Here is a 19,270-nt window from a genome sequence, read left to right on the forward strand (position 1 = left end):
CCTTCTACAAGCACTGACTGGCAAGACTAGAAACTGATGCATTTAGTGATCCTCCTATTAAAATATTGCTCAGGTATGAGCAGTTTATGAAAAAAAAATTGAAAAATGCCATTCAAGGCTTTAAAATTTAGCATGAACAGATGATGTGGGCTGAATCCTTGTTAAATAGATATCATTATATTTCCATGTCTTTTGTGATTATGACAAGATAATCATCCTCTCTGAACAGGGCATTTTAAGGTTTAGAGAAATAATGTACGATTTATTAAATAATCTGTCATATTATCTGTGAACCTTGCTTTCAAAAGAAATCCTATGATCTCATTAAAGTAATTACAGAAAATCTGCCTGATATAAATAACGAGTACCAGCATCACTGGTATACAGTTGAGAGAAGAAAAAACCATAGGAACTTCCAGTATTCAAAGGGTGATAGTATAGCTTTGTTCTCTTAAGATAGTTAACAGACGTTTCCATGTTAAATATCCTGTGTGCAGAGTCAACTTTTGAATCACAGCCATTGAAATGGAATGCAACCACTCTGTAGTTATGCTAACATGAAATGATCTGGATTTGCGTATTACAACCACCCTTCTCATTTCTTTCCTCACATTTTTTGCCCCTTCCTCTTAACTGTTATTGCAGAAAAGAAGCTGGAAAAAAACCCAAAACTCTTCTAACCAACATAGCAATTACACAGAATAAGAAGCAAAGCTAGAAGGAAAATAATAAATAGGAATTGTCTTAAATTTGTTAGCTTTTTTTTTGTTTTTAGAAGAGCATCAGCAAATAAAGGAGATGAATAATACTTAGGATGATAACGTGAATGAGAGAAACTGCGAATTTTAAATGTCATTCCAATTTCAGTTTACTATACTTGTGCTTCTTCTACGGAAATATAGGGCTAAGCAAAACTGGGAGCTTGGTGAGAACAATCTAGATACAAACCAACTTCAAACCCAAAATAGCATTTTATTTACCATGAAATCAAACTGTGCTTTTGAGCAACTATTTAACGATACCAAGTTAATTCTTCCATAAGGTATTCAGAAAACTGTTTCAGTACTTCATGAAGCTGAAGCACTACACAAATATATAAATAATGTGAGTTAATTCAAGAGCTGAGGAGCAAAGTGAAATAGGAAAAACTCAACAGTATTTTAAAGGATTTAAAAACAGAAATCTTCTTCCACAGAGAAATCAACTGAAACTTAAAGACTGAATTTAACTTCATACATTTTGTTTTCAAAATTCTTTCATACTTCTTTTACTTTGAAAGAAAAACTACAACCCCCCCCCCCTTCCCGCCCTCCCAAATATCAAATGATAAGTAAAAACTGACATGGAATTTTATACTGTTTAGAAGTAGACTCACCATTCTCTTTATAATTCTCAACAGAACCTTCCGATGCCGTGTATCTTTTCTAGACTTCAGCACTTCGGCAAAGCTGTCCAGGTTTTCTGCAGACATGCTCTCCTGACTGCCCCCTCCATACAGCTGAACCAGCAATGATAAGCACCGTGAAGCATTCTCAAATATTTCAGTATCTTCACCGGGAAGCTAAAAATGAACAAACAAAAATCAAATCCCAATTTCACACCCCCCAAAAAAATCATGTATCACTGGGAATTCAGAAGGGTATTAGCATGAACACTGAGGCGGGAAAGAGTCATCTCTAGTTGACTGGCTCAACATTCCATTAAACTAAGCTGTATTAAAGTGATGAAAATATAATTAAATTATATCTACTCTTAAGCAGCAGTATAACTGCGCCTTTGTTATAATGATATCAAATAGCAATATCTATACCGACATCGTAAAAGCAATCAAAAGGCTGCTCCCAACTCTGTTATTTTCAGATCATATATTTAGCTTTAAAATAGAAGCAGTAAGATCAGAAAGTATTATTATAGTCATGATATCTAGTCTTCTGAATAATGCATACTGTAAAACTTCATTTAATTATTTCTAAGCCAAGTTCATAGCTTCTGGTTGAGGCACAGCACAGGCTATCTTGTTATTTAAAGGATTTAAAGAAGTCACAATAGCAGGCGTATTTTGAAGATTTAATTTTTTTTTTTCCTTTTTTTTGGTCTCTTTTCTGAATTCTAGCTTTTCTGTATTGCTTTAAGACTAGACAGGAGCAGGTCCTAGCAATGGGACAGAGGAACTCTTGGGAAGCAAAATATTGGAAAACATTCAGAGATACGGCTACTAGTCATCTTTAAATGACCTTCTGGTAGTATGACAGCACCATCAAAACCATTTATATAATTCTTGAACAAACAGTCTGGAAATCACAAGCAGAAAGATTACATTATGCTTGGTTTTGGCACTGGAGGAATAACACCAGGAACCCAATGCCTACTTGTGATGCACCCTGTTCACAAAAAAAAACATAGAAATTTCATGGGAACAGTTAAGAGGATGAGAGATTGAACTGGAAAACTGAACTGCTTAAGACTGAAGGAACTCAATCTATATAGCTTATCAAAGGGAGGGTAGAAGGGCACAATGATTGTATCCTTTTTCTTCGTGTGAGGAAAAGAAGGCTGAGGATAGGTTAATTTCTATGCATGGAAAAGGACTGTTAAGAGACGATGGCTCGAAACCTTATCTAAAGCAATTCGGATTAGAGGTAAGATGATAATTTGATTTTCTTTTTATTCCTTCTTTCTTTAATAAAGGCAATTAGACACTGAAAAAACTTCCTCAGAACTGAGATTCTCCACTACAGAAAGTTTTTATATCACAATAGTCTTTTTTTCTAAAATAAAAATGATTTTAAAAAATCTTACATCTCGTGTTATAAAAGACAGTAGGCCAAATGATTACAGCAGCCTTTTCTGGCCTTACAATCTGTAAACAGAACAAAACATACCACTGCTTTTCTTACCGATAAAGTATGGAAGTGTGAAAACATTTTATTACTCCAACTCAGTTTCTTAATTCCAAAAACATGATCTAATCACAAAGAAGCTGTACTACAGTATGGTTACAGCCGACCCTTACCAACAATTATAAGGAAACTATCTGTCCAACCATTTATATAATATCCTCAAACGACTCCAGTAATGATTACTTATTTAATCTGAAGTATGGACTTTCCCAGTTTTTTCATTTTAAGGGAAACCCATACAGTTACTTTAAATAATCTGGAAACATACCATCAGATGAATACTCCTTAAATACCCACACAGCAGTTCCCCAGGGATCTGCATGCAAATTCAAATCTGCTTTCCATTAGCTTCACAGAACTGGCTGTTTAAAATAGACTGAACTGAGATGTAAGCTCTGAATACATAGCCCCAAGACATATCACATTCTATTTGACCTAGTGCTATGGAAGTGACAGGACCACAGCAGCTGTTTCTTTCACATCTTTGCTGTATGTTTTCACTTCATTTCTGTCTAGGTGATACACATTTGATTGCTTCTCTTCCAATATCCAGAATTATATAATAATATCACCAACATAAATAAGAAGGCTTAAAAGGGTGAAAAACTACAAACAGTAACAAGCTTTATAGCTCTATTTATATCTTCAGTCCTTATCAAGCCAAAAAGAATTCTGCTGATCTCAGGGGTTTTGAGTTTACTTTTACCTCCACCACTGAAGAAAAATCTGACTAGATAAATGAAGGGAAAACTACACTGCTTTAATACATCACTCTTACCTCTTTTGAAAGGGTCACTCTCTAACTCACAGCTGGTTATTGGGTAAGTCCACACAGGTAAACTAATAACTTCCTGAAGTCACGGAATATGAACTATATTCAATTTTCAAGTGTGGTTTATTGAATAATTGAGGGGGAAAAAAAAGACAGATATTAAAATCATAAATGGTGAACTTCTGCACATATAATGTCCTTGCCCTGGTGCTGCAGTGTAGGTTAGCTTCCTGAGCTCCATAAGCACAGAATTCCACGCATAATCTGTAATCTCAGTAGCCATACTTAGAAGTGAGATTTTTCCCAAGGTATTTTGTCTGAGATATTCACTAAACATCAAACCGAGGAAAAGAAAAGTGACAGTCTTTGCAGAGGACTGCTCCTACAGAACCTTGCATGAAGAAACACAAAATGGTTTTGCTTGCCTCTTCCTGGCATGCCCAACCTTTCACCACTGTTGTTGCTGGCCTTTTTCCCCACAAAAGGAAATAAGAGAAAGAAAGACTCTAAAACTCTCCTTCCAGTATGTCTTGGCATCAGACATTCTTGCTCTTTACAAGTTATCAAGCTGTCAGCAACCATCCTCCAAACCCAGCCACCGGCATCACTCCAGGGTTCACACTGTTTGCCAGCTGTGGCATAATGCTGTTCAGTCTCAAATGCTAATAACATCCTTCATCCTCTGCTGTATTTCAGGCTCTTCTGCTTTACAAGAGACCCTTTGAGCTTCGGTGTTACCTATAGTTTAGGGAGCAAGTTGCTGTCGTCCTGGAAAAGCGTGGGGTAAAACACAGCAAAGGTTTTGAAAGAAAAAAAGACAACAATCTGGGATCAGAAAAGACAGGATTTACTCTGGAGTGGCTGTGAAGCATTAGCCTACAGTCTAGCCCATCAATAATTAAGCATGGAGAGGAACCCTCTTAAGCAGTGTACCTACACAGAGAAAAATGCTTATGCATACATGCTCATAAGTCCTACCATTAGACTATTCCTGTAGTAACAAGTAGCGATGCAGATGCTGTGTTATAAGCTGGTACCATGAAACATAACACTGACTGCATGTCTGTGTTAGCACTTTTGTTAAAGGTCATAAAGAGCAGAGGATCTGAAGAAAATTGTTGGCATTAACAAAAGCAGTGACCAGAAATATCATAAATAAAGGTAGTAAAGCAATGAATGAAAATTCAGCTTTCAAGCATATAGTATCTCATGCCTAATAGAACAGAAAAGCTAGAATAACAATGACAGACAAAAGAATATGGATGGTTGGTCCATCTTTTAATAAGCTGGAACAATGCCCTCATTTTTCTAACCACAATTCAATTTGATATGGGGAAGCATATTATAAGTCTAATGCATTTCTAGTTTTGTTTGTTTGTTTGTGGCAGCATCTGCTTAAGTTTTTATTCTCTGAAGGGAGGAGAAATGCATGAGAAACTGGAGTTCTAACTCTTACTCTAGTTGGCTTTCATTTCTTTTTTTGCTTTATTTTTGAGGGGATTTCAGATTCAGCAAGGCAGAAATACCACTACTCTTTCTCCATGCAGCTGTTAATATTTTGGGCTAACATGCACCCTGAAAAAAAATTCAGCATCCTAAAATAAATTAAGGAATGACTGAAGTCATCCTTTTTTGCCATTCTACAACTCAGAACTGTAGACTTGGGTGTCTTTTGTTTGTTTCTTTTTTCAGTTCAAAATTTTAAAATAATGCCTCAAGACAAGACTTTTGTGCAAAGAATATTTCGTATTACATAATTTTTATGGCCCGGATGTATAACCTTCCATTAACAGACTCATAATGTAAAACTCCATTCCTAAATGGAACCTGCTCTCTGTATCTTAAAGATTAATGGGCTGAAAAGCAGGTTTCTTATTATTATACATTCTTCTTCTGTGGTTTGTTGTCAAAAATACCTTCATTTTGGGCCCAGTTGAAGTGTGTTCATGAATTGCAAACCATTACAAGAAATGTGTGATTCTTTTGGCTGAAGTGGCAGTTTTCACACCCTAAGAGTTGTTACAGCATCTAATTTTAGAGCTACAATGAAACTGTCTGGATTGCCCAGAGGGGACACTATTTCAGCGCATTAATGAGGTTAAACACAAAGAGAGTTTATTACAATAAGAGATAGATATTCGTTGAATCATTTATGAGATTACAGAAAGCGTGGTACAGGAATCACCGTTGGGAACTACAGAGGAGATGATTCTACAATCATCAAACAAAATGCAAAAGCAAAACACTACTATTAAATCCACTACCTGTACTGTTCTTATTAGTAAATATGCACAGTTTAAAATTAAAGCAATATGTTTTGGCTTGGGGCAAAATTTTTGTCCTTATGCTTCAAGGAAAATAATTTCGAAAACAGTGTATTTTCAGTTCATATTAATCTAGCCTAACTGCTGAGAAACTAAGTTCCTATTCTTAAGCTCTGCCCTTTTAACAATATATGCTTATTTCTTCTGTTGTTTAGATTATTTGGTTAAGATACCTTTGTGGAAGAGAATTCTTCAAAAACATTCCAGAGACAACATTTCAAATACAATCACAAGAACATCACAGTGAGGTGTTATGGGATAATCAGATGGTTTCACCAAGGGCAGGTCCCCCTTCCTAAATTAATCCCATTTTATGATGGTATAACTCCATTTGAATAAAGAGCCACTGATATCATCTATAAGTACTACAGTAAGGCCTTTCACATACTGCCCTGTAATATTCTTCTCTCCAAATTGGAAGGATATGGATTTGATAGGTGGGCAGTTTGATGGACTGGTTGTAAGATCATACCTAGAATGGCGGCCAATAGCTCAATGTCTGGAGTGAGATCAGTGACAAGCGGTGTCATTCAGGGCTCAGATCTGGGACTGGTGCTGTTTAATATCTTCATCAATTACACTGATGCTGAGATCAAGTGCACTCTCAGGAATTTTGCAGGTAACGCTAAGCTGCTGCTGAAAAGGACCTTGCGGTACTGGTGGATGGCAAACTGGACATGAGGCAGCAATGTGCTCTTGCAGCCCAGAAATCTGACTGTATCCTGGGCTGCATCCAAAGAAGCGTGGCCAGCAGGGCAAGGGAGGTGATCCTGCCCCTCTGCTCTGCTCCTCACCTGCAGCACTGTGTCCAGATGTGGAATTCTCAGTAGAGGAGGAGAGACATGGACCTGTTGGAGTGCACCCAGGGGAGGGCCACAAAAACAATCCAAGGGATGGAACACCTCCCCTGTGAGGACAGGCTGAGAGAGCTGAGGCTGTTCAGCCTGGAGAAGAGAAGGCTCTGGGGAGACCTGACAGCAGCCTTTCAAGATCTAAAGGGGGGTTGTAAGAAAGAAGGGGACAGTCTACTTAGCAGGGTCTGTTGTGATAGGACAAGGTGAAATGGCTTCAAATTAAAGAGAGGAAATTTAGACTTGCATAAAAGAAAAAAGTTATTTGCAACAGTGGTGGTGAGGCACTGGCACAATTTGCCCAGAGAGGTGGTGGATGCCTCCTCCCTGGAGACATTCAAGGTCAGACTGGACAGGGCTCTGAGCACCTGATTGAGCTATACATGTTCCTGTTCACTGTAGGGGAGTAGGACTAGGGTCCCTTCCAACACAAAAGATTTGATGATTCTGTGAATGCATTACTCAGTACAGAATATAAACCTATGTCTTCCCACTCCAACCACAGAACTGTCTGTATTCCCATGAAATGCAAAATGAAACACTTCACAGTCTGTAAGATTATCATTTTGCAGTTATTTTCATTATTCATTGGCAATTATCTTTCAAATTCTCTGAAAGACACAAGACACAGCCTTAGAGCCAAGGGAACTCTGAAAAAGAATGGACCTAGAAAAGATCATCGCATTCATCTATGCACACAGAGGTTCTGTATTTGTCCTCTTTATGTTTGCACATGATTAACTTGTCATTCAACAGTAAAACCCAGACATCCTCAAGATAATAACCAATTAAAAATTTTACTAGTTACACTATAATGCAGAAGTCTATTACCAGAAGATGAGAAAAGTTCTTTCTCAGCAGACTGATAGGCTCAGACTAGAGACCTACATCTAGGAGATAAATTTATAGAGAAACAAAACTCCAGTTTATAGTTACTGGTAAGGTAATACAGCCATTCCAGATGTCAGAAAAGCTCATTCAGTTTACAGGAAGCTACTATTTATAATCTGAGCCTTCTAATCTAGCAGCATAAAGATTGCAGTATGCTAAGAGTTATGGAAGCCCATGTAATGAAGAACATCATGCTATTCATCCTCTGTGCTGATAAGGCTGGCTAATGAATATTCAGAAGTAAAAGTTTGTTCCTTTTTTAATTATGAAGTTCAAAAAAGTTTCTGAAAATCCACAGAAGTGATTTGAATCGTCAGCAAACATTTAAATTTCAGAATAACCACTACACAAAAATAGTTGAAGGTACTTTATGTGTTCCACAATTACTGCAAGTTTCAGTGTAATAATCAAATTAGATTTATGTTCAAGTGGAGAAATGTTAGACAAAAAAAGCTAAGTTTAATTAACTTTTAAACATGAAGCTGCTAAGCAGAAGACTAAATGCTCAATTTATTCTCCTCTTATTGATCAATTAATGGCAAAGCGATCATGGGATTAAATATTGAATTCCCTGTATCTGCAGTGTTTTCTGCATGACAGAATTTGTAATTATTTCTTCTTTCACGTTCTTAACAACCCTGAAGTTTCATTTACATGCAATCTCAGTTTCCTGCACTTGCTTTCCTATGCCCTATGTGATAGACTAAATCATAATTACAGGAAGGAAAAATTGATTCCAAGTTTTTGACATTTTCAGGCTTAACTCCATTGATTTTTGAGGGATTATTAGGAGAGATAAATACATCTTCAAGAAAATAAATAAATAAAAAGACAAATCAATGGGGCATGGAACAATCATCCACTTGAGGGATATACATATCAATGAGGGACAGCAATTATTCAAGGTGACATAAGAAACTGTAAATATGTTAAGAAGAGTAGGAATAGTAAACTAGAGGAAAAAAACCTGAAGTGATGGTTATTTCAGAACTAAAGACATACTTTATCTGCTGGGAATGAAGTTCACAAATAATGAAATGCCTCAGAACAAAACAAAAGTTCATGAAGCCTTGCAGTTCAATACAAGGCACTACTGTTACTAGTGCCACAGAACTCAAGCTTAGGTAGGTCTGTTGGTGGGGCAGGGACCACATACCATCTTGAGAGATCCACAAGACTTAATTTCAGTGCTGCCTTCAGTTGACTGTGCTAGCAGCAGGACACAAGAAGCTGGCCACAGTTAGGCTGGAGATGCATGTTTAAACAAGCAGATTTTACATTTTATTTACATTTACATTTTACAAGTATTTTCAACATACTGAAATATGTAGAAATAAAGAGCAAAGCAAAACCTAGTGATAATTTGCAGCCACACTTCTGAAATACGAGGGCAAGTCAGAATCTAACCAGTACCTGCTAAGAATACAATTATCCTGTCCTTTAATTACAAACTTAAATTAAAACAAAGACTTCCAGGTGGTACAGGCTGAGTAAATCCTGGCCTCTAATCTTCTGTTCTTTAGGGAGTTCATGTAATTTAAATTTATGTCCAACTTCATTTTAAAGGATCGTTTACATCTCTTCACGTCTTACCATTTATCATATATAGTGATTAAAAATTAATAGAAAGTAAATTAAATGAATTGATAAAGATTAAATACTACACAGTTGAAATTCAGTCACTTTGTTTCAGGTCATTCAGTGACCATTTCCAAGAAGTCTTTTGATTAAAATAAATTCATCATAATGCAAAAGTTAATAAAAAAAAGTTACCATACTTTTTCCCAAAATAAAAGATGGATAGTGCTAAAGGTATGAAAAGTGCTACAGATGTTTATATCACAATCAAACTTATACTTATTTGGAAAGGAACAATTCCAAGAAGACTGGGGGTAGAAGAGAATACCATAATGAATCTGATGTCTAGCAAAGCCTGGAAAATACTAACTTGAAACAGACTTAAAAGATTATTGCAGGCCAGTAGGGACCAATCCCACTTCTAAATCATTCAGGGTGATGTTAGAATCAAACTAAACATTTGAAAAAAACACAGGAAGCTCAAACCCAAGATAATAATATTAAAAGTGACCACTCATTGCAAACTAATTTTAAGTTTACTGACAGTTCCACTGGTAGTTGTAGCTGCTTTCTAAGTTTGAATGTAATCCTTTCTCTGTACATTAGTCCATTCTTTGGGGCTACAATTTGCCTGCACATATTTATCTCACCCAAGAATCTGGAGCCTGCCATTGCCCCAGATCTAGGTTCTGCATGTCACTCGTATCCTGTAAGTTGTTGTGGCCAGTAAATCCTGCAAAAAAACCTGAAAGCGTTTTTGTCTTATGTTAGGTAGAAGCTTAAAAGCAGCGAAAACCTGTCAAATGCAGCTTTAGGATGTTGAATTCAGTTGAGTAATTCTAACTTCAGTGACATTCCAATAGGCTTCCGAACAAGCAAATTCTTACCAGTTGAATAAGCAGGCTAATTAGGTCCGTCAGGGGTTTATTGATAAGCAGAAGGTCTTCAGCAGCCTGCGTGTCCCCTCCTGCGCCAGACTTCTGTGCCTTAATAAGGTGAGGGAAAAAAAACAACAACAAAACAGCCTCAGTGACTGTTCAGTTATGAGAAACAACTTAGGTTCATTAGGTGGTCAACGTTTGAAGGAAAGTTTGAAGGAAACTTGTATATTACCTGTGTCTGCAACACTAAGCACAAAGCAAAAGTGACTCACACTATCACACCTGTTCTGCACAGGCTGAATATACCCACCTACGTGATGTTTATTCAGCGAAATGATATGATCTGTATGCTTAAAAGATACTTCTGAAGCCGTGAATGTTTTATGTATTTGCATTCTATTTCAACAGGTCTGTCATAATATGAAAGGTCACTCATTTTTTTCTACCATTAGGAATAATTTTAAGTGCAGCTCAAAAGAAGAAAATCAAGACAACCGAAAGGTTATGATTCTCAACAGCAATGTCCACCTTTGCCCTCCCGACTTGCTTTGCATCCTGAAACATTCACAATACATAAATAGTTTAAATTATTTTTGAAATGAGAATAATAAAACCTGATAGTGTGATAAGATCTGTTATTGCTTGGAATTCTGATCATTGTCTTCCCCTTCACAGAAACATGCTGCCATCCCAGGCAGTGCTAGTATGACCCATCTGTGCCCCAGGGTACCAGCAAGGTCTGCTTGCAAGGTTTTTCATTTAACTTCACCACCTTCCAGCAGCTTTGGATTGTGACCCTGCAGAGCCTTTCTGCTAGAGGAAAACTTAAGTATTTTATCTAGAGGACACATTCAAAATTCATTTTGTATTGCGTTTCATTTCAAGTGTAATCCTTAAGCCATCACCCAGGTATAATAACCAAGGATTTTTGTTTGGTTAAGTGAGCACAAGAGCAGGTCCCCAGAGGCAGGAGACATTACTGCTGAAGCTGCACTGTTTATTTTGATGAGCTGAACACAAAATGCCTTTCTTCCAAGAAGAGTTCAGAAATAAAGGAGCCCTCAAGAGCCATTTCTCAGTAATAAGACACACTGGTATGTCCTTCACTGAGACTCACCACATTGCAAAGTCCAAGAAGGGTAAAAAGACACAGTGCATAAAAGAAATTTTAAAAACAAGTGTTTATAGTAATCAAGAAAGCAAAGTAGGTTGTCTTCACGTTAGCAAAACTGTCAACAGCTTTTTCTGCTCAGTGTTTGAATCAAAAGTAAGACACCCTCAATCAGGGATATCTAAGTGGTATATTCAAAGTGTCTTTGAACAAAGAATAAATAATACTCACTAGAGGAATTATACTTTGCATATATAAAGGATGTACACCACATTTAAACATACACTAATCCCTAAATAGCAAGTTTACTTCTCAAATGCAGCTACTGTGGATCACCTGTGGAACATGACCTGACAAAACTGCTCCAAAACAGATATCCCAATTCATGCAAACCTTAGTAATATTTCTATTATCATACAGTCACTTGGACCACAGAGGACAAACTCTTGAATGAAGCCAGATATAGTTATCCATACCATCCAGCACAATGTAGTGAAATGGGAAGGAGGTGTGCTCTCACGTTTTGCCTACCCAGTTGGATAAGGCCATTACTTTATATATAAAAAAATCAAAAATAAAAATTCTGGTGGACAATGGTATCACCTGCACAAGTCAGCTTAAGGCCTCAGTAATGTTGTTACGAGAAAACTTGATTCCCTAGAGCTGTTTTAGCAGGTATCTTATGCAGAAATCCCTTTGAAAACAGTCGAAGAACATTTACCATTATTGTGATCCATTAAGTGACACGCAGATAAGGTAATATGCTGTTGCAGCCAGCAACTAATCGCTGTCATTCAACAAGGTATGTGTACTGAGGTAGCTGTAGAACCCACAGTAACCCAATGATGACTACTACTGAGACAATTATGTCAAGGCAAGTAATATTACCTCAAAGGTAATTTCACAGGGGTACACAGGGGCACTGGGCAGAGCAGAGCCAGCTGTCTCTTATCCATTAGTCTTCCAAAGCAAACTAGATGACTTTGACTGAGGTTGTACAAAACTAGAGCTTGAGGTTTATCAATCTACTGTTGTATTCATGTAAAGTCAGAATCAAATGTGGCAATGAATGCATAGATTTAAGTTAGATTTAATATATCTAAATAAAAGTAATGAGTTTCACTAATATTACCAAACTGTGTACAAGGTCATCTCTCCTCATATACCCTCCAGTATAATTGGCCTCACAGCACTTGCAAAGAACACAAGTACGGAGCTTGGCTATCGCTGATTACATAGACTGTTGCTAACAATATGACAATCAGCCATTAGCTTAGAAAATTTGATTACCAAAGTGATTCTTACATGCAAAACCCATTATAGAGCCTGCTGCTAGAGGACTTGAAAAAGCCTCAGTATTGTACCATCAGATCTGAAGTATGTTTTTTCAACAACAACAAAAAAAATCTCAGTGAAATATCTGTTTGATTACAGCTGATTATCTAAATATATGTAGAAAAAAAAAGTTCTATTTTCAATACTTACATCATACCTTAAACTTCCTTAAAGCCCACAAGTATAAGGAAGGCTAATGCTGATACACAGCACAATCCGGTTGCCATCTTCTGATTCTCTGTCCTCCAGTTATACTGGATGTAAGAGCATTCTCTGTTCTTTAGTGGGAAATGAACTTGTAAAGGACTGTTTATAGCCCAAATACAGTAGTTGCTTCCAGCTGATGAACTACAGTAATTTAGTGTATCACTTAAAAACAATGCAAACATTGCCAGCTTAGCATCATATCTAAAAAAGGACAAAACATTCTTCCTGTTTTGTTGTTAGAAGTGCTATGTGCAATTTCTTTGATTAAGTATCTTTTTGTGCTCCATTTTTAAGGAAGACTTCACTGAGAGAGGCAGCCCTATTAATGCTGTGTTTTGCAGTGGTTCAAAGAGAAAGTTAAAACACTAGCAACGTAAGCACATCGATGCACATGCAGAGGTTACATACTCTTCAAGCACAATAATCACATCTGATTTATAATGAAAAGGTACTGCTTTTTAAGGAGTAATTTCTTTCTTTTAACATGAACTGAAGGAAAAGACTTTGAACTACCATTGAGAAAACGCTGCATTAAGCTGTTTGTGGAGTAGAGAAATGGAGCATGCAGCTAAGATCTGTGTTCCCAGCACCGTGGGGCTGAAATGAAATTTCTAGCCAGGCAAATGCACACACAGGGGCAAGCAGCTGAAAATACATGCTTCTTCTCTTTCCACCAAACTGAAAATTTAATGAAAGGAGAGTAGTGGTAAATTCACTAATAGCATAACAAGAAGGTATCTATAAAAAATGTTTAAGGTGGTTATCACCCCCAGGAAATAAACTCCATACCTGCAAAGCCTGGCGCACAATGTTTGTTGTGTACATCAGCATGCAGTGCAAAATGTCAAGCAAGGACAGCAACAGTGCATTTGCTGTCTTGGTGCTGCTTTTATCATCTGCCTCCAAGTACAGAGCCACAGTTTCTATTAGGAGATTACAGACGTGAGGAGCCAGTCCTATGCAGACATTGAGACAAAAGGAAAAAATAAAGGCTATCAGGAAACAAAAACAACTGAGAAGGTAGGCCAGATAAAAATAGTAGATTAGCAGAAAAACAAATTTCACATACACAGTGAATATTTATTAATGTTCCTTTTTTCCCCCCTCCATTATTATAATTACTGCCTCCTTTCCTGTATTTGGAGCCGCCCATAAAGACAGCTAAGCTGATACAATCTAATTCACTAACTGCATAGTGTGTTATGCAACACTCATTAAACAAAAACATATCAAGAATCCCAAACTTTTCCACAAAAGAGACACACATCTCCTTCACACAACCCCTGGTCACAAGAACCAGACAGTTCCTCCAGACTGGAACAGAATGAGACAGCAGCTACATCAAGATTGGAGCCTGAAGTTTTCTTTCTTAATTGGTCTGCCAATTGCAACTTTCTCCATATATTTCAACTGTTTAATTGAACAGTGTTATGCACAGTATGAAATAGGTATGGAAGATCATTACAAAGGAAATACCAAATTCTATACCTAAAACGGACTTCAGACCCATTTGGCTGGTGATAGTAAAAAGTTTCCTGAAACTACACACTGCCTTGAAGATTTTTTTGTGCACCTTTGGTATTCAATAATATCACCTCCTGTAGCTTGTTTAACCCACAAATCAATTCACACATCAGACAATCAATTTCAAAGAAATACCAACTCAATTCAGAATCCACCTTACTTTCAAATACAAAGTAACTGAGTTTATTATATTTAATCTTAATCTTGTTCTTTCAGTGTTTCATAAGGAATGAAATACACTTTGCATCTCACCCAGAACATAATTAGTTTGTAAACTACCTTCCTTTAAATTGGCAATTAATTATGCTCTGACTTGGGCACATGTTATAGCACTTTAGCATCTAAGGTTTTAGTCCCAAACTACCAAATCCAACAGAAGTGGATCTGTTCCTCACTGAGGAGACCGCTATTGTAACATTTCCTTTTAAAAGTAATTGTTTGTTTGTTTCTTTACAAGCATCAGTACAAAAATAAGACATTGCAAAATACCCTGTGCAATTACACCACTAAGCTTTTGCTGGTAGGCAAATCTATGGGGTGACTATTTTGCTTTGAAAGCTTCCCCATCAATTACTTGAGCTTCCACAAAAAGTGTTCCTCTCCTATTCACCGCCGTTAACACATCCCTCAGGAAATTAAGTACAAAAACATTCATTCAGAATACAGTTACAGGTCAGGTTTGTTAAGACTCGCACTATTATATCTCACATCTTTGTGTGTTTTTATGATTACCAGCACTGTTCTCCCACAATAGTTTGACTGACGGACTACGGCTCCGGCTGAGCTTTGAATTTCCTGGGTTTTTGTCTGCATGAAACACACTCTCCAAACTGTATCAGTTTGATCTTACACATTTAATTTCCTCCTCCTTTTTTAAAGTACAGTTTCTGCTGCAGTTCCGAACACTTCACACACAAATGAGATACCATGCAGACAACAGATTTAAGTGATGTCACCAATACCCACCAAGGGGAGTATAAACAGTATGTCTGCCCAACATGAAACTTGTGGTTATTCTAAGCCCTTTTTTAACCAGCCTAAATTAGAAGAAACCTAAGAAAACAGCCTCTGCAAAGCTGGTCCCTATCAAAGCAAAGTCTGCAAAATTGCCTGGGAGGATATGCCCAAGTACACCCTATTTCTCTCTGTATATGACCACAAAACCCACAGCCACATCAAAATGAATGAGTCATTCCTATTTCTAGATGGCTTATACATAACCCTTAAGATGGAATATTCACATGTACTTAGTTAATGAAAGCATCAGAATTGGCAGATCGTACATAGATAGATGAATGCTGACATATGTACAAAATATGTATGTTAAATTTGGAGTTCTGGGGAGAAAAAACACCTTTGTCTGTGCTTACAATACACTAGGAGTCTAGAACCCATCAGAACTTTAAAATAAAGACATAAAACATTGGTGCAGTTGCTCCTTAACACGCTGCATGATTCATACAGAAATCCCATAAATGCTTGATTCCACAGATAAAAATAAAACTGACTGACCTCTTGCCAAGTAAATAAAGTTCCAGACATATCCTTTATTGTGTCAGAGCAAAATCAAAATTGGAGGCCATAATTGCAGGCATGTAAATACACTCCTTGCTTACACCACAGGACAAAATACATACCTTTTGTCCTCAAAAAGAAAGTTGGGAAACTGGTAGTTTACACTGACCACGACAAAATTCAGTAGAAGTTGAATGGCTTTGGACACTAACACTATAGTGAATTTACTTGAAAAGTCATGATAAAGATCAAGACAGATGTGTAACAGCATTTTAAAATTCAATTCCCAAAACAGATGAAAAAAAAGAGGATGTCAGTCTAAAAAAATGGAAACTATTCACAATTCAGTAAATCATAATGTAAAAATTGCACAGGAGTTTCATAGCATACACTAACTTTCTGACAGACTTTACAATCAATTCAAGAACCATATGCTTAATTTACAATAAAGCTATCGTTGTCCAACCTTTAGGTTTGCTTGGGTCACACTGAGCAAACAGGAATTGCCATGGGCTGCATATAAAATAAACTTTATATATATAAGTAACAAAACTTATTTTTAATGTATTCTTACTATAAAAAACAGGGAGCAAAAAAAAAATAATAAAAATCATAAAACTAGTGGGATGTTTGACCTTGTTTCTGTGAAACTAATGCATCAGTCTGGTTCAATGGCAATGGTTACCATTCCTAGTGAGCTCTCCAGGTGCTCATCAAAGACTACTGATGAAATAGTACTCTTCCTGTGCGTCACATCTGACAATAATTGTTCACAAATGTACATGCTGCCAAAAAGTGATGATATGAATAAGGCATGACTGCAAAGCGAGAGGTAGTTCTCTCTGGAAAGACGGGGCTTTATGGAGGTCAGTTAAAGATACATGACCAAATTTTAGTGTGTGTAGAATGTCTGACGGCAGCTCTATACATTCCATGTGGAAATTTGCAGGTAATGTATTTATGCCAACCAAAAATGGAGACATAAATATATTAAAAATAATACATTTATTTATTTATTTATTTATTTTGAAACATATTCTCAAATTTCTTTATCAAAATGGAAAGCAGAGTTGCACATTCGTCACTGCTCACAGGACTGTGTTTAGCCAATGTGTTAAAATGCATGAAATTATTTGCCATAACTTGAGCATGCCATAACTGAAGTTTTGTTTCAAATGCTGTTGCTATCTGAAACACAGAACAGAAAAGCTGATTTTCACCTTGAAGACACACATTTAACTCATGTAAATAAGCGGCCAAATCCACCAGAAATGCTATACCTGTGAGCCATTTTTCATTTTCATGTTCTGGCACAAATTTTCCTTTTGATTCCATAAAGGACTTGGTTTCACTTTGCAAAGCCTTTTTAGCATTTTACCCTGAATTAGATACCTTCCCTCAGAAAAGTAAATGATGGCCCAGTAATCATTATCCATACTTCTAATGAATTCCTAGAATTGGTGATGATTCAGCCCCTTGGACTTCATGAAATTCACAACTTTAATGATGACTTGCGTGACATGATCCATTTTTAAAGCTTTCATCCATGCATTTTCTTGATGTCTGATGCAATGGTAGTTCATCAAACCATTGCTGGGGCACCATCAGTAGCAATACCCAGTATGCTGACAAAGGTTAAAGAAATCAGCTTTAATGTATTTTTTGTCTGCTTTGTACATATCACAGATTTAGTTCAGTCTTTCACTGGTGCTAAAAAAAAGCCATTTCTTCAGTGCCATTATATTCATTATCAGTATTTCCAATGAAAATGGTAAGTTGGGTTGTATCAGTAGCATCAGTATTTTCAACTATCACCAAAGCACAAAACTTGAAATCAGCAGCTCCACTCTCTAAATTTTTTTAATAGATCTTATTTCTCCAGTTCACCTGGTCACAGTCTGGTAAGACATACAGATTTTAGGAAAACCTGTTTATAATTAATATTTTTTAATCAGGACACATTATATCTACCATGCTTACCATACATTGCTTAAGGTTTCTAATACCTCAGCCTATTTCAGCAATACTTCTCTTTGTCAAAAGAAAAGTCTTAGTGACGGCTTAAATGAATGCGTCATCATTTCTTTCACCTGGACATTTCTTATTAACAAAGTAAAGTTTATTAATTAATCACACCTTTTGTTACCCTATTAAATAGCAAATTCCAGTACACAAAATGATAAAATATCACATCATATTTCTTGTGGCCATAATTATAGTGCACTAGTCATGCCTTGCATTAGTTAAGTAAGGAGGATCTCCAAAACACCAAATCTTGGTGTAGTTCAAATGTTGCTGAAAATAAGACAAAAGTTGGATTTAGTACTGGAACTATGTTTGTAAATTACCATAGCTGGAACTAAAAAAAAAAACAACAAAACAATGCCTGTCCTAATTGCAATTTGAGATTAATATCCTATGTAAAAAGACAGTATCCAAAAATTCCTAGCTTCAGTGTTACAGCATTTGAGAAATTCAGTGTTCAAAGCAAAGAATTTTTCTTGACCAAAGAGACCCCTGCAATATACTGAACATGCACCTAATGGGATTTTATGAATGTGGTCTGTGATGGCTATGTTTGTGTTTTACAGATCTTTTCAAAAGATAAAAGGAACCTTTTGGCCCATGTTACCGCTAATCGGACCAAATGTGCTGTGATACCTTCCGGAATGAAAGCTGAGAGGAAACATTTTATTCTCAACTATTAGCAAGATTGATAAAGGAAAAGAAACCTTCACTTCCAAATCACATGAAACATCAAAGGACAGCCTAGGAAGCAATCTTCTAGGCAATCCTTTCATGCCTACCAGCAATTAGAGCATTCAACAAACCTGTCTGCTTCTAGCTGAAGAAAATGTTCGAGCAGGTGCACTTCCTTCTAACAATGCCACCATGCAGCCAGCAGCAAAGCCCTCAGCCAGGCAGAAAGGTTTCTCTTTGTTCCTTTCTTCACGTCTCTCTCCGGAGAGCTGTTTTTCCCATTTGTATCACATCTACACAACTGAATCCCCGGGGATCTCATGGAATATAAATTCCCTACCATTTTCATATTGGGAACTTGAAACTGCACTGCTGGACTAACTAGAAAAGATATTTACTAATCTTTTTACTATTAATTATAAAACTAAAAGCTGTTGCTAAGAAGGAACACATGACTGTTGTCTGATAGGTTCTTTTGTACAGGAAAGAGCTCCTCAGTACCTGAGTCCTTAAGATAATCCATCATGTCATAAAGATTCTTCACAAAATCTCATTTACCTATAGAAACTTGGACTTCATTTGTATTCTTTTCATCACAAGCTGGGTACTCAAAGTGTTTTCTTATGAAAAACTGAAAGCAGGAAACATGTATTTTTAGAGAAAAAGGCATTTTTCAAGAGG

The 19,270-nt window shown here is 36.7% G+C and overlaps 1 protein-coding gene across 3 annotated transcripts in view; it reads right to left on the reverse strand.

Moving 5' to 3' along the window:
* The window catches only part of ULK4 (unc-51 like kinase 4), a 191,263-nt gene that overhangs the window by 48,009 nt on the left and 123,984 nt on the right, over positions 1 to 19,270 (reverse strand). For 2 of the 3 annotated variants that reach the window (XM_015854094.2, XM_015854095.2), the window contains 3 exons: positions 13,640 to 13,806; positions 10,204 to 10,302; positions 1,376 to 1,561 (listed from right to left, as the gene is read on the reverse strand). In XM_015854094.2, coding sequence (XP_015709580.1) covers positions 1,376 to 1,561; positions 10,204 to 10,302; positions 13,640 to 13,806 — 452 coding nt within the window. Of the gene's footprint in view, positions 1 to 1,375; positions 1,562 to 10,203; positions 10,303 to 13,639; positions 13,807 to 19,270 lie in introns of those variants that run through there. The other variant, XR_001553160.2, reaches the window with a different exon arrangement.

This window comes from Coturnix japonica, chromosome 2, assembly GCF_001577835.2.
Source record: "Coturnix japonica isolate 7356 chromosome 2, Coturnix japonica 2.1, whole genome shotgun sequence".
Taxonomy (NCBI): domain Eukaryota; kingdom Metazoa; phylum Chordata; class Aves; order Galliformes; family Phasianidae; genus Coturnix; species Coturnix japonica.